This window comes from Oryzias latipes, chromosome 12 (assembly GCF_002234675.1).
Source record: "Oryzias latipes chromosome 12, ASM223467v1".
In the NCBI taxonomy this organism is placed as follows: domain Eukaryota; kingdom Metazoa; phylum Chordata; class Actinopteri; order Beloniformes; family Adrianichthyidae; genus Oryzias; species Oryzias latipes.
In genome coordinates this window covers 27,483,337-27,498,180 of record NC_019870.2, presented here as the reverse complement: position 1 = coordinate 27,498,180, position 14,844 = coordinate 27,483,337, and the positions used below count along the sequence as shown (strand labels likewise).

Below are 14,844 nucleotides of genomic sequence, written 5' to 3'. Positions count from 1 at the left end.
CTCAACCCTAAGCTGCTTACTGCAGAAATCCCTGAGCTCAGGTGAGGCTGGGTTGTTTATGCAGCCGCTCTTCATTGTCTGCTGATAAATGATGACATCTTCCTCAGAGACCAAACTCAAAACCCATTTTTCTACCCCCTTACATCACGGTTGTTATTTTTTAAACATGCTCCTTATTGTAGAAGCCCAGGTTCTCTGGTTTTTTTAAAAGTGTACTTTCTCCATCTTTTCTGAGATGAATTTATAGGACAAAGAATTACATTCAGACCTTAAACATTTATCTTATTAAAATAAAATCTCCCCTAGATTTGACAGTGAGTGTGTATGGGTGTGTGATTGTGGCCTTCCGACAGACTGGCGACCTGTCAGAAGGCAGGATGTTCCCTGCTTTAGCACGAGTGGCCGGGATAGACCCCAGCAGCCCCGTGACCCCAAAAGGGACAAAACGGGTTTAGACGATGGATGAATGAACGAAAATAAAATATCCAGCTAAACACTAGTTTCATTCTTTCCCTGCTCCAGAAATGTCAGGCTGTTCTGGTTTCTTTTCATCTCTTTGCAGTTCATTTAAACAGCTCCAGTTTGCTGCACTTATTTCCATCTTCTGCCCAGAGAAGATGCTGCAAAGTCCTTGTAAGAGAAATCCCCCAAAAATCCTCCTTTCCACCACTTTTTCCTTAGTTCTTCAGCAAACGTCAGGTCTTTAAGGAGAGAAGACATTAATTATTCAAATTGAGACATAGATCTATCTGCAAACAAAATTTCTGCAGTCATATAAATGAATATTTCACTTCAATTTAACTACGAATGTGCAAAGATGGACTCCATCATGAAAGCATGGACTACGTGCAAAACACTCGAAGCATGAGAAGAGGTTTAAAATAACCTTCAGTCAGATCTCTTCACTAAGCTCTTGGCTTACCGTTCCTCTTCTCTTTGGGGTCCTTCGCCTTCCACCGGCGCCCTCTGCCCCCAGCCAGCCCCCCTGCCTCCCGCCGGCGCACCCCACCTGTCTGTCCCGTGCTGGACCCTCTGCAGGACTCTCTGGTGAGCTGCCCTGAGGATCATGTGGGAACTTTTGGGTGGTCCTGTTCAAGGTTAAGGGTTTGGTAACCCAGTGTGGATTTCTGAAATTACTGAAACTTGTTCAGGATCAGAAAAGTAACAGTAAAGCTCTGGTTTTAGTTTTTTAATAGTTTGTTTTCTGTTTGAGTCCCGGGCTGTACTTTTGTTTGTTTTTGGTCTAAAACCTATGGGGAGAAAACCGCCTTACCCTATTTGTGTTTGTGTGTTATATTTGATTAGTAGCTCATACGATTATTTTTTTGCGTAACTGTGTGTATTTGCAATTCGTCCACACGTGCACTCAAATATCACGAATATACAAATATAAAGTTTCACATGCACAACTTGAAGTTACTGCAGCATTAAAATAAATCATAATGGATTCTGCGCATACAAATCATTAAATAGTACGCACCAATTGCCTGATACACAGAGACAAAACCACATTTATGCACAGGTCAGAGTTCCAACCTGTAACTATGACCTTGTTAAATTGAATCGGTGAATTCAATAGGGGCCTAAGTCCAAGAGTTTTTTTTTTCCAGGAAATGATTTGAATTGCATAGCTTAAAGGGAGGCTATACTAAATGATTAATACTTTACCCAGATTTAGCACCAGTTCATAGCTTACAAATACTATAATATGAAGCACCTCACTTTTATAATATCAGAGGACTAGCAAACTAAAATCTTTAGACTTGGGCCCTTCTTGAATTAAACAGGGGCGCTGCCATATTGGATAACTAGTGCTGAGCCAGTTTAGCTCGTGCTGGTTTGCGGCGCCTTCCGTTCGTGAAACCCGGGTTCGACTCCGGGCTGCTCCCTGTTCCCTTCTCTACCTCTGCCGGTTCCAAGCCCGGCTTGAGAAGGTTGCGTCAGGAAGGGCATCCGGCGTAAAAACATTGCCAAAATTTACCATGCGACTTGTTTGCTGTGGCGACCCCTGATGGGAGAAGCCAAAAGTGGAAGAAGAAGTGCTGCCATCTATGGGATAAAGCTAAACCCATGCAAGAGAGGCCCAAGTCCAGGAATTGGGCCTCTCTTGCACTCAATGCATTTTAAATGCCATGCATATTCAATACATTACAAAGGACTTGGGACTTCTTTGCACATAATCAGATAGCTTTTCCCTTGAAGACCGTAGAACATAAAATATCTCTATTTTGAAAAATTGTGCACTTGGGCCCCTTTTGAACTGACCCATTCAACTGAAAGACTAAGGCAGTTCTGATGGCAAAATGGGTCCTAAACCCAGTATTATTACGGTGAATCTAGTAAACTGACCGGTGAGCGTATTTTCCAATAGAACAGTATCTTGTGACCACTGTTGGCTGGAAGTTTGGTTGTAGCGATCTTTAGGTACCAGTACCCAAGATGCATTAACGTTACTGCTAAGGTAACCTTTGTGTCACAGTGATGCAGCTTTAGCAAAGATCGAAGGAAGAGCAGAGTCATGTGATCCATGAGCAGACAGTCTTTGTGAATGGGTGCTAGCAGGCCTGTGTCTTGCTACAGGTGTACTAGGCGACTGTCTAGGGCCCCCAAGCCACCAGAGGGCCCCAAAGCTGAGTGGCTTCTGAGGAGAATGAAAATGTCAGTTTTTACCTGTAGTTATTTCCTGTGTTTATCAAACCCCTTTGTTGATTAAAAATCACTGTTTGCAATAAATACAACAAACTGCAATGATACGCTGTGCTGTTTTTTGGCATTATTCTGTCTCTGAATCCCAGAGTCACACAGTCATTGATGTAGCCACCAACGCCCTCAGGTAGGGAGTGGTTGACAGCTGGGGGTTAAAAACAAACACCGTGATGACATTGAGTTATATCAGCGTTGTGAAAAATGCTAAAAACTGATGAAGAAAATGAGATAAAGTTACATTTTGTGGCTGTAGAGGTGGAAGTGAAAACGTTGTCCTGCTGGCCGCTAACGTTGAAAACCTGCGGATGCCACATTCTGTCACAGTAGCATGGGGAAATGACCGAGGACAGACTCAGTGGAAGTTATTTTCACACTTAATGTTATTTCAGCTTTATTTAGGATTATTTACTAAGCTTATTGTGTGTTTTATTGGCCACTTACTAGAAGTTTACTAATGTTTAAAAATTCAAAGAAAGAAATATGCAAATACTTCATTAAGAATTGTGTTCACTATTTTAGACTATTGTTGCAGTGGATCATTTATCTTAATCATTTAATATTTTAATTAGTACAGTGTGTAAACTAAGCACTGCAATCACAATGTATTTAAAAAAACACACACAATTAACATTAATTTTCTTGTGTTACTGCAACATCACCGGAATAATAAAATAGGAATATGCACTCGTCATTTTTTCGCTTGATGATCTAATAAGCTTTGCATCTGCAGGAGCAATTCTGTAATATTTTGGAAATCCAGACATTGAGCCAGAGGGACCTCCTGAACAACCTGAGTGGGAAGCTCCAGTACCATCAGTCAAGTACATCCTCTTGACTAAGAAGGTCCATGACCGTCTTGTTCCTCAGAACCCACCTCTGATCAGAAAGGTCCATGACATTTAGCTTCCTGACATGAAAGCATCATATGCACATTTCGATGGCAACCGATCCCCGCTCGCGCTTCCCATTCCCCAAACTACCTCTTTCCCTACTGCAAGTGCCTTTTCTGGTGTTGCTAACTAGTGATAATAATCCTCCAAAGCTGGGTACCAGTACCCAAGATGCATTAACGTTACTGCTAAGGTAACCTTTGTGTCACAGTGATGCAGCTTTAGCAAAGATCGAAGGAAGAGCAGAGTCGTGTGATCCATGAGCAGACAGTCTTTGTGACAGGAAGGTTTGATTCAAATTGACCTGTGAGCATCCTCTCCACTGTAGCATTCAAATGTTTACATATTGGGAAAGAGTCACATTAAAGCAGATCTGTACCACTTTTCTAAATCTATTCACACATAAAGTTGTTGGTTGTTGAAAATGTGGTAAAACATCAAGAAAAGCCAAACAATGTAAAACCCCTAAAAGTCAGAGCTCAACTTTCCAGCAGCCTTTTGCCGAAGATCTAAGATTGCGACCACGTGCATAAGGAAAGAGGAGATCAGCTATACGTATATTTAGGGGCCAGACCAAAGTGTGTTTTAAAAGCAATCATTAAAATCTTAAAATCTATTCTAAAATGGACTGGGAGCCAGTGCAGAGACGCTAAAACTGGACTGATATGATCTCTCATTCTGGTTTTGGTTAGGAGTGTGGACTAACTGGAGTTTATACACACTCTGCTGTGAGAGGCATGTGCAGAGTGTGTTACAATAGTCCACACAAGAAAATATATTAAAAATATAAATATGTTACATATTATATTAGTCAACTGCAGAAAACTTTGAGCCATCCAGGTTTTAATGTCAGCAATGCAGCTATTTAGATTCTTTCAATAATGATGTCATCTCTGCTCCAGAACAGCTTCTGCCTGTTGTTAGCTCCACCAGTGTTAACCCTCATCTGATGTGGCGTAGAGCAGTGATGTGTCAACTCAAGCAACTCTCACGCACTTAAATTCAACACTTTAACAGTGAATTTAACTCGACACTGAGTTTGGTGTCCTACATGTTTTCCAACCAACCTGCCTTTGATGCTCTTTGTTGGCTAAACACACCTGATCCAGCCAATCAGAGGCAGATAAGGGAGAGTTTCTGGAAAACCAGCAGGACACCGGCCCTTGAGGCCTGGATTTGGGCACCTTTGAAAACATATTAGACCAGGACAGAGTTTGAGCAACACTCTTCGTAGTAGAACTTTAACACAAAGAGTGTTGAATTTGTATAACACTAGTTTGAAGTCAAAAATTTGTATATATATTTGTATGTATATATTTAAATGATCTACATTTAAAAAAGTGTTATGTTACCATAAATAGAAATCTTTTATGATTTAGTTTGAAAAGTACTCCTATCAATAATGAATGAATAAAGTATCACATGACTCATACCAAGAAAAACACACATAATGCTGCTTGAAATGAGCTTTATTTGAGACACATACAGCACACAAAAGCATTGCTTTGCAAAAACCATAGCAAAAGTTGGAAAACAGGACAATGTGGTACAATGTATGTTGAAACAGAATGCATTGAAATGATCATTAAAAATAGTCTTCCACACTACAAATCAAAATAAAAGCTTTATAATGATATTAATGACCCTTCTGAAAATGGGAATTTCTATATTTGTTCAAAAGCAACAAAAGAAACACACCAATCTGATGGATGAAAGATAAAGCCAGCAAGGACAAAGTGTTTTTCTGCTCTCATCCTCCACCATGTGCTCTCCTGCTCTTTAGGAAGTCACATATCTGGTGCTTTGGGTTCAAGCAACTGCTGCATTTCAATGTTAGAAGGAAATTCTGGTCATGTGTCATGTATCATTTATCAAGGATGTTGCTCTTGGCAGTGTAGCAGTTCAGATTGCTGTGGACTCCTGCATACTGCAAATTATAAACAGTTTCACAATGAGGGATTTTTTTTCTAGTGGTGTCTTTTTCAGTTATATTAAACAACTCATATGGAGGTACGAGCACCTCTTGTTCATCATTAAATTCTGAGAGTTCTCCGAAATACGCAGCCAGACATGTCCTAATTTCAAAGCAAGTCTTAGTACCAAAGTCGGTCAGGTTGGTTAGTTTAGAGGTAGATGCAAAATTGCCGAAACGAATCAGTTGACCAACATTGCCAGTAAATGCTAGATCGGTTCTTCGGTAAGTTGTCAAACACTCCTTTTCTTTGTTGAGGATTTGAACGGCATCTGTGAGCCAGAAAAGTAAGGAATGATAGGGGAAAGAGGTGCCATAGGCATTTCTCTGGGTCCTGACAGCTGAATTAAAGGTTTGGTAAAAGTTGTTGTGGCTGGACGTGTAAACACAAATTGCCTGTCTGTGATTCCTAGTCAACAACTTGTTGTTTGTGGGTCTATCTGCACAAGTTTGTGCTTTTCTCCAAATATCAGAGAAATTTGTTTTGAGTTCTTTCTTAAAGAATTCGTTGTTGATCTTTGTTTCCATCATTTTGCTGCAGCCAAAGTACATGTCATCCACAGAATCATCAGCCATGTCTAAGGGGAAGGTTTCTTTTGCCCCAGTCATGAGGCGGATCTAGACGGGGGGAACAACAAACTTTAGTAAAAATTCATAATCCAAATGGTAGCTAATACTACCTAATAAAAATGAGGAGAAAGAGGTTTGAAAAGGTAGACTATCTGTGTCAAGAAAACATTGAAGAAAACCAACATTGTTGAAATGTCATTAGGTAAAGTGAAAGTGGTTAAATGAAATAGTAAAGTAAGAATGTAAATGTCATAAGATTACAAAACCAAACTCACCTTCATTGAATGAACATAAGTCCAACTAAATAGTAAAGACAGCTGAGCAAAAGCCAACAGATTCATCTTTGCAGCTCTAAAAAAAACCTTTGGATTTTAGACACAGAAAGAAAATCAGCATAATGCTTGAAGACATGCAGCAAACTTTTTTATTGTTCTATTAGATTAAAATAATAATGGAATGAGGAATAACAGAAAGTTCAGCTTACCACAATCTTGAAGCGGTTTCCTAAAAGATAAAGATCTTTAGGTAGCGAGTGAGAGCTGGTCTGTAGTTCAGGGGTCTTATATGCTTGGATCAGGAAGGCGGCCAAAACCACAAGTGTCTTCACATGTACACTCATACAGGCAGTCACACCCACGTGTAAACAACACCTTGGAGTGGTGAACTTTTAGGGTTAGCTAGCCATTTCCTTTTAAAGATAATTAATATAAGTCACTGGCCCCTACATTAACCTAGGTAAATGCCGTGTACTTATAAAGCGCTTTTCTACCTTCTTTCGGAGGCCCAAAGCGCTTTACAGTCACAGTCCCATTCACACAATGGTGGCGGCTCCGCTGCCGAACACTGGCGCTAACCTTCTACCAGAAGGTTGGCACCATGGGTTGACCGCCCTACCGCTACACCACGGTAGGGCGGTTAGTTTCTGGGCTCTTTTTCTATTTTGTTTATTTTGTCTTTTCCCACTTCTAGTGATGATTTTTTTTGTTGTTATTAAACTCTGTTCTGGACCAATTTATCCCTGCACTTGGGTTTCCACTTAGTAACCCCCCCAATAACAACATAAACAGAACAAGTTAATTATATTCCCTATGTCAGGGGTGTCAAACACGATTGCTCAGGGGGCCAAAAGACAAAACACGCTGAAGGATAAGCATTTACTGAACACACTAAAACTAAACTTTTTAATACATAAAACGCACAACCGTTCTTTACACAGTCTAGGTTTGGAAATACAGAATTACATGGACCTAGCGAGTAGTCAATCCCAGAGGCTAGCCACGCTAAACCAAATCCTCCAGGACACATTGCCTTGGACTCCTGGGAAACCACCGTCCTACTCAACACCTAATGTGGGGTCAACAAGAACTGAGGTGGTCGTATGTGGCAATCAAAAAGGTCCAAGCCGTTCCCTATCAGCCCAGGTCATGCACTGAACATTCTTGCTGGTGAATTTCCACAGCGTCCTACCCTGAATCAGAAGTTGTCAATCGTGATGCACGGGGCCAATGACTTAGCAGCTCCTCACTAACTGGATCAGAACCCTCCCACAATGGTAAATAGCCCGCTGCTCCCCGCCGTCTTGTAGGGGAGAAGCAAATCAGGATGGATACAGAGAACATCTCCAGAAAGTCTCCTGTAACTTTTCAACGCAGCTCCACCTCTTCCTCACAGCGGCAGATCCTGAAAAACGCCATACTATGTCACTTCGAGAGGCTCCCATCCCTGCAGTCACCGAGGAGCTTTTCCCCTAGGCAGCAGGAAGCCAAGGAGGAACCATCACCTGTCCAGCCAAGTGGTATGGACTCAGCAAACTCTGAGCCCCACATGCCTCCACCCTGCCCCCATTTGCTCCCACTACCCTGATAGCATCATAAGACAAGCGTAATTTTCAACGCTGTTTGCAGAACTTCTGTCCTTGGTTATGCCATTACATGATAATGTTAACATTGCTGGAGATTATAACATCCGTGTGTGCTGTTCAGATAATCACCTAGCAAGGGAATTTTAAACATCATTGATTCTTTTAACCTTGACCGAACTATTTTTGGATCATCCCATCTCAAAGGTCATACACTAAACATCATTCTTACATGTGGGATCTCAGTCTCCCATGTAAGATGTTTTGATTTGATCATGTCTGACCATAAGTGTGTTTATCTTCTCCAGAACTAAATGGTATTCCTCTACAGTTGAAGCCTAACTTTATTTACTCTTGGGTTTGCAGCTCATCTACTGTGGCAAAATTTGGAAATGTCTTCTCGGTCCCTTGGATTTAAAATCCTGATGTAAGCAGTATTTTATCCAATTTTAACCCCGCATGTGCACGCATCCTAGACCAATTCGCTCCTTTTATGATCAGAAAAGTCCAAAATAGATCCATGCCTTGAATAACTGACAGTATTTGCAGGTCGAAGAGAATCTATGGCAGAGCGGAGCGCAGGTGGAAAGCTACTAAGTCAACTGCAAACTGGAAATCTCGAAAAATCACACGAATAATTTGAACCGTCAAATGAGAAAGGCAAGATCATATGTCTCACAATTAATAGATGCTAATAGAAATAATCCCTGAGTACCTTTTTAAGGTCATAACTCAGCTAAGTGAAGCTTCCCCAGTAATCTGTGAGCAATTTGCAAATAATTTTATTAAAAAGACAACTAACATTAGGTCCTAGATATCCAATACCAGATCTTGGTCAACTCTTATTCTGCAAACTCCACCTGTGAGGTCCACAGTGCTCTTTGAAGTTTTCCAGGCAATCTCCCCCAACACTCTTTCTGCGACTATTCATAAAATGAAACCATCCCATTTCTTTCTGGACATTATGCTAGTTAGATTTTTAAAGCAATATATGGATCCTAATGAACACATCTCTTTTAACTGGCACAGTCCCAGATGATTTTAAGGCTGCCAGGATTCAGCCTCTACAGACAGGGTCTTTGCTATAAGAGCCCCAACACTCTGGCACAGTCTCCCTGATGAGATCAGGCTCGCTGAATCCCTACAAGCTCTTATATCTCTTTTAAAAACGCATCTTCATGTCAGTATGCACTGACAAAAAGTCCAAATATGCAGCTAATCCAATTTAAAACTCTACACAGAATTTACTACACTGGACAGAGGATGTTCAAGATGGGCTTTAGTAACTCAGACATTTGCGAGCACTGTGATAGTAATCTACCCGACAGTTACATGCATGCGCTGTAGTTCTGCACGCCTGTCCAGGCTCTATCAGTCTATCAGTCTGGCTTAAGGTTTCAATCACAGCTTCACCGTCACTTTGTGTGCTTGGTGACATGAGTGCCATCGATATAGAAGGAGGATTAGTATCTATCATTTTCATAACTCTTTGTATTGCTAAAAAAAACTATTTTAATAAATTGGAAAAACAAGAAAAATATAAATATAAGTCAATACAGAAATCTGCTGTTTGATCATATCAGCTTGGAAAGAATGTCAGCCCAAAGTTCAAGTAACTTTGAAAGAATTCGGTCTCTCTGGTCTCCCATGGCTAAATCCGTGACTTAGGGGGTGGGGGGCCTGGTCGTCGCTGCTCCTTGCCCTTCTGTCGTGGTTCGGGGTGGGGGCCGGGGCCTCCTGTGCCCGGCGGGGGGCGATGGGGGCTCCGTTGGTCGGGGGGTCGGGTCCGGTGCCTGTGTGGGGCGGGCTGGGGCGCTGTGTGGTCCTCTGGGCTTGGGTGTGGGGGTGCATGGTGGAGTGGTGGTCTGGCTTGGCTTGGGGGGGGGGGGGTCCCTTTGCCTGTGCTGGGGGGGGTTGGCGGGGGGCCCTGCTCGGGGGGGGGGGGGGGGGGGGCAGCAGGGCTGGATGGGCTGCCCATCTACACCTGGGGCTGGGATCAGCCCTTCCCTGGCTCTGGAACGGGACGGGACAACCCTCCTGGGACCCCCTGCTGCATGGTCTGGGCTGCGTGGTCTGGGGTGGGGTGTGGGGCTTGTCGGCCCTGTCCTGTGGGGGGGCATTCTGGGGGGGAAGGGGAGCCCACTATTGGTATGGGACCTTGGGGGGTTGACGGGTCAGGGTCTCCGCTGAGGCAATCGGCGGTTGCCCCGGCCGGTTGGCTGCCTCAGTCCTGTCCAGGCCTGACCAGAGCTCTTCTAGGTGCTTGAGGGTGGGGGCCTGGACTTGCTCCGGGGGGGCGGCGCTTTCTGGCTCCTCTCTCTCTGTGTGGGGTGGGTGGTGCTGGGCCTGGGGTGTCAGCGCCACCGGAGAGTGAGTTCTCATCTGCCTGCCCAGCTGTTGGACAGGACAAGTGTAAAAAAAAAAAGAAAAAAAAACCGCATCTTCATAGGTGTGCTTTTAATAATTCTGCTGGTTCTTAAATTTAAATGTATGATGTTACTGATTTGAGTGAGTTGATTGTTTTAACCATTTTCACTGTTCTGTGTTTTCTTTTGTCCTACTGTCAAACACCCCACTGTTTTTAATCCTGGTCTTTTGTCTCATGTTAATTGTACAGCACATTGTCATCTTGATTTTGAAAAGTTCTATATAAATAAGGTTTAGTTATTTATTTAAACAAAACCTAGAAATATCAGAATCAGAATCCTTTTGTTGTCATTGTACATGGTGATACAATGAAATTGCAATGAAAATGATCAAAAATATAAATTAAATTTGTGTTTTTCAGTAATAAATCAAATTCTGTTTCCTTTCCTCTTCTCAGGATGGACTGCAGGTGATCATCAGTGAGACAACACCTGTCTGCTGTTTCATTAGTCTTCATCACTGAGAACAGGTTCACACACAGCCAAACATGGACACGGTTGGAGCCGCATGTAGACGGGGCTGGGGCATTTCTGCAGGAATGGAGAGAATAAATTGTTCAGTCCTGCAGTGTTGTACATTGTCCTCAGTTTGCCCAAACACTGCAGCTCAACCATCTAAATCTGCACAGGTGCAGATTCCACTTAGCAAACGGGTTACAAAGCAACTCAAAATTCATTTTTTATATTTCAAAGTTACCAAAGCGCCATGCAAACTCATTGTGCTCAGCTTCCCAGCAAAGTCAATATTTGATGTTTGCCTCATGGTGCTGACTTTGATTATATTCCTTTATTACAGCCACATTCGCTCCACAAAAGAGACAAACGGATTTACCAGTGATGATAAACGTTTATGTTGCCTCCTATCGGTTTTTACAGGCTCTGTTTTGTTGCAGTCGCTTGAGGCTTTCCTAGGTTTGGATGGATAGGGATATCGAAAACCAAATGTACATATGGGAAAAGAAAAATCATGTATGTTTTCATGAAGTTTTTGCAAAAGGGAATGCCAGTGGCATCCGCAGAAAAAGTGCTTCACTTCTGCTCTGACTTGCACTGCCCTGAGTCCCCCCTCACGCCAAGCAGGTTTATGTCCATCCTTACAAGCAGGACAGTTATGACCCCATCCCTTCGGCACTGACAAAAAACAGATACAGGTTTCAGCCCTTATGGTACTTCACAGAATGTTCATATATATAAAGAACCAAGTGAATGCATAATCCAAAAGTGTAAAGTATAATAAAATGCGTTATAAGTATAAAAGTATAGTACAATGCGTGATAGTAAAATCAGTGATCTTGCTACAGTTTTCAGAATCAACTTTCTCTCCGGCATCGTCAAGGCTAGTGTTTACCAGGGCAGCTGAAGCGCTGAATTTTGGGATCTGTAGTAAAAATGAAGCCACTATATTCCATTGGAGAGGTGAAGCGCTGTATTATGGGATCTGTAGTTAAGGACCTGCACTACATTTTGCAATTTACAACACTATTATAAACGATCGCGCAGGCCATATATAATTACACAGTGGGCCGGAAGGAGCCGGTGGGCCTTGACTTGGTCTATGCTGTATTCGGGGTTTATGAACAGGTGGCTTAGAATAGTAAAAACAGAAATGCCAGAAGTTTTAAGATTACACAAAACGTAAAGATTTATGTTCCAACTGATAATGGGTATTTGAGATATACAGTAAACAAAGTTTGTATGGACTGATTTCTATGGTGTTATTTGTGACTACTTTTGGTGAATTGAAAGTTTGAAATATGCATGTTTTTTGTATACGCCATTCAACGTTTTCTTTCTTCTTTCATGTTATGGAAAAGTTCCTCAGCATTTTGTCAGGTTTTATTCTATTGCTTTATAAAGTTTTAGTTTATTTTTTTTCATATAGTAATTAATTGATCAAAAAATAAACAACATTCCGTCAGGTTGGCCTTAATTTTCCTGAAATTGGTTCCTCCAAGTTTTATGTTGCACACAAACTTAAAGGCAGACACAATAACAGTTGTTGAGCTGCCTTGCATGTGGGGTTGTTGAATGGAATGTTTCTAGGGTTGAGAGTTTTTTTGAACCCACCCCCACTTATAATGAAGTGTTGCTTAGTCATTTTTATGACACTGACACAAAGGAAGTCTGACCAGTCATTGTTCCATATCAAAATATCAGTTATAGGTGACTGTGTTTCATGAAGCATGTGTCTTTGCAACCAAATACCACAACAGGTCTGTGGTCTCTGACTAATATTCAAAGAAACAGCAGGTGGGAAACAAAACTGAGGTTTAGGTGTTGAGATAAACTGGAACCACGGTAACAGGATGTGAGGCATGTACATTCTAGATAGATATATTTATTCCATGGCCTCCCTTTCTATTTGATATGTTGTGTATTTTGTTTATTTAGTGCTCAGATCTGACGTGAAGCTGGCTGAAAAGACAGAATAAGGCAGGAAAACAACTGTGCTTTTTGGTAATATTAATATAAAAACAGTACATCATTTGTTTTATGAATAATAATAATGACGCTCAAAGCTCTTACAGTGTGTCCATTATTCCTTCACTCCTTCAGAGGATGGATCAAATGCAAAGTACACATTTCACACTCCTAGGAGCATGACAGCTAATTGAACTTTAATTTTAAGTTTAAATACGTGAGGCCAACAACAAAATGCAACCTTGGACGCACTTAAAATATGTGCAGCAATGCACATCTTGACTCAACGTATTACATATGGCCAACATGAATTTCCATAAATCTTTGAGCTGACAGCACAAATTTTAATATGAACTGTTGCTAAAATAAATCGTTACATCCCAGCTATTTTTCTTTGTCTTGAATATGAAATTTCATGTGTTAGTTTACTGCCAAAATATTTATGCCTATGTGCCTGTGACATATTTTTGACAGAAATGTTAAACCTTAAACAAAATGTTGCATTTGTATTTTATTTTGGTTTTTGGAGTCATACATCCTCGGTCCAATATGTACCTGCCATGTTTATAAAATAGATGCTGATATGAGATATGAAACACAATCGGTAGTTAATAGATATATTTGGGTTCATATGTGAATCTAAAAGAGTCAGTGCCTAATCAGCCACAAATGTAACTTCACAAACACATTTCTGACATCAATCATGTCTACATGAACACAAACATCTGTGTTTATGCAGATCTGAGCAGGCAGGTGTGTTCAGGTGAGGGTGTGTTTACTAGAATCTAAAATGTTGTTACTAATTGAGGAAGAGAAGAGTGAGCCCTGGACCCCCCGGCACAGACCCCTCCAGCAGGCAGCACAAGCGGCCAGAGCCCTGCACCCCCCAGGGAGAAGAAACCAGAGAACCTCCACTCCACTTGAGTTCTCCATACCAGCCATCTCCAGACCGGATTGGAGAGACCACAACAGGAGCCCCCTCTTCTGGGGAGCAAGAGGACATGAGACATGACTACTGACAGGAAAAGCATCACAATTCAAAAAGGAGGCGCCAGAGTGGCTTGCCAGAATCTGTTTGAGGATAACTCATAGTTCTTCTCTATGGTTTTAATATACTCCTCCCTGGACCGAGTTTTTGCCTCTGCAACAGTCCAGGCCGCAGCTCGCTTAGACTTAGTCCCACAAGTCCACCAGGCCTGGTAGGACTCTTTCTTCAGCTTGACGGCCTCCCTTACCACCACTGGGTTTGGGGGTTACTGCTGCGACAGGTACCAGAAAAACATTACGCCCACAGCTCCAAGCAGCAGCAGAGAAAATGGAAGTGGAAAACATGGTCCACTCGGACTCGATGTCCCCAGCCTCCCTCCGTACCTGTTTGAAGCTTTCCCGGATGTGAGAGTTAAATGTCCAGAGTCCTGATGCCATGTGTATTGATGGACACCCTTGTGCTCAAACATGGTGTTCGTTATGGACACTCAATAGCCGCGGTTGCATGTGCAAAATATCTTGATCAGATCAATGGTCGGATTAGAATCCAACCGTGTACATCGAAACAGAAAAACCTTTTCCGATTAGAATGAACGTTCACACGGTCACACTTTTGGTCGGAATAAATCATTTGGGCATGCGCAGTAGTGTTTGAAATACCGGAAGAGGACATGAGTCCCGTTGTAAACAAACTGAGTTGCCATATACATTCATGCAGCAGCTCGGTAATATACGAGACGATCTTCTAAACGTGCTTTTATTAATGTTATGAATATTATGAAGCGCCTGTTCGCTCATCATTTTATTTTTAATCCGTGTGGTCAGTGCTGTTTTTTGTGAAAGAGCAAAGCTGGAAGAAGGGCTAGGAGCGGCTAACAACATTAGCCATTTTTAAACATAAAATCTATGCGGGAAATGCTGCACATAAATATGTGGGAATAACATCAGCCTTTATTATGTTGGGACACGACTGGAAACACAAATCCACGTGATTGTTTGAACAGTTTCTAAGGA

General features: G+C 41.9%; 1 protein-coding gene across 1 annotated transcript; it reads right to left on the bottom strand.

Moving 5' to 3' along the window:
• Positions 1-5,160: 5,160 nt before the first annotated feature.
• Positions 5,161-6,495, bottom strand: LOC105355331 (ecto-ADP-ribosyltransferase 4-like). Its single transcript, XM_023960919.1, has 2 exons — positions 6,414-6,495; positions 5,161-6,186 (listed from the first exon to the last, which is right to left on the bottom strand). Exons 1-2 carry the CDS (start codon positions 6,477-6,479, stop codon positions 5,461-5,463), a joined length of 792 nt encoding a protein of 263 aa, XP_023816687.1. The 5' UTR covers positions 6,480-6,495; the 3' UTR covers positions 5,161-5,460.
• Positions 6,496-14,844: the final 8,349 nt, after the last annotated feature.

Coding starts and splice junctions, on each gene's coding strand:
- LOC105355331 (XM_023960919.1), bottom strand. CDS start 6,479: ATGAATCTGTTGGCTTTTGCTCAGCTGTCTTTACTATTTAGTTGGACT. Junction 6,187..6,413: donor CTTATGTTCATTCAATGAAG/GTGAGTTTGGTT, acceptor CCCCCCGTCTAG/ATCCGCCTCATGACTGGGGC.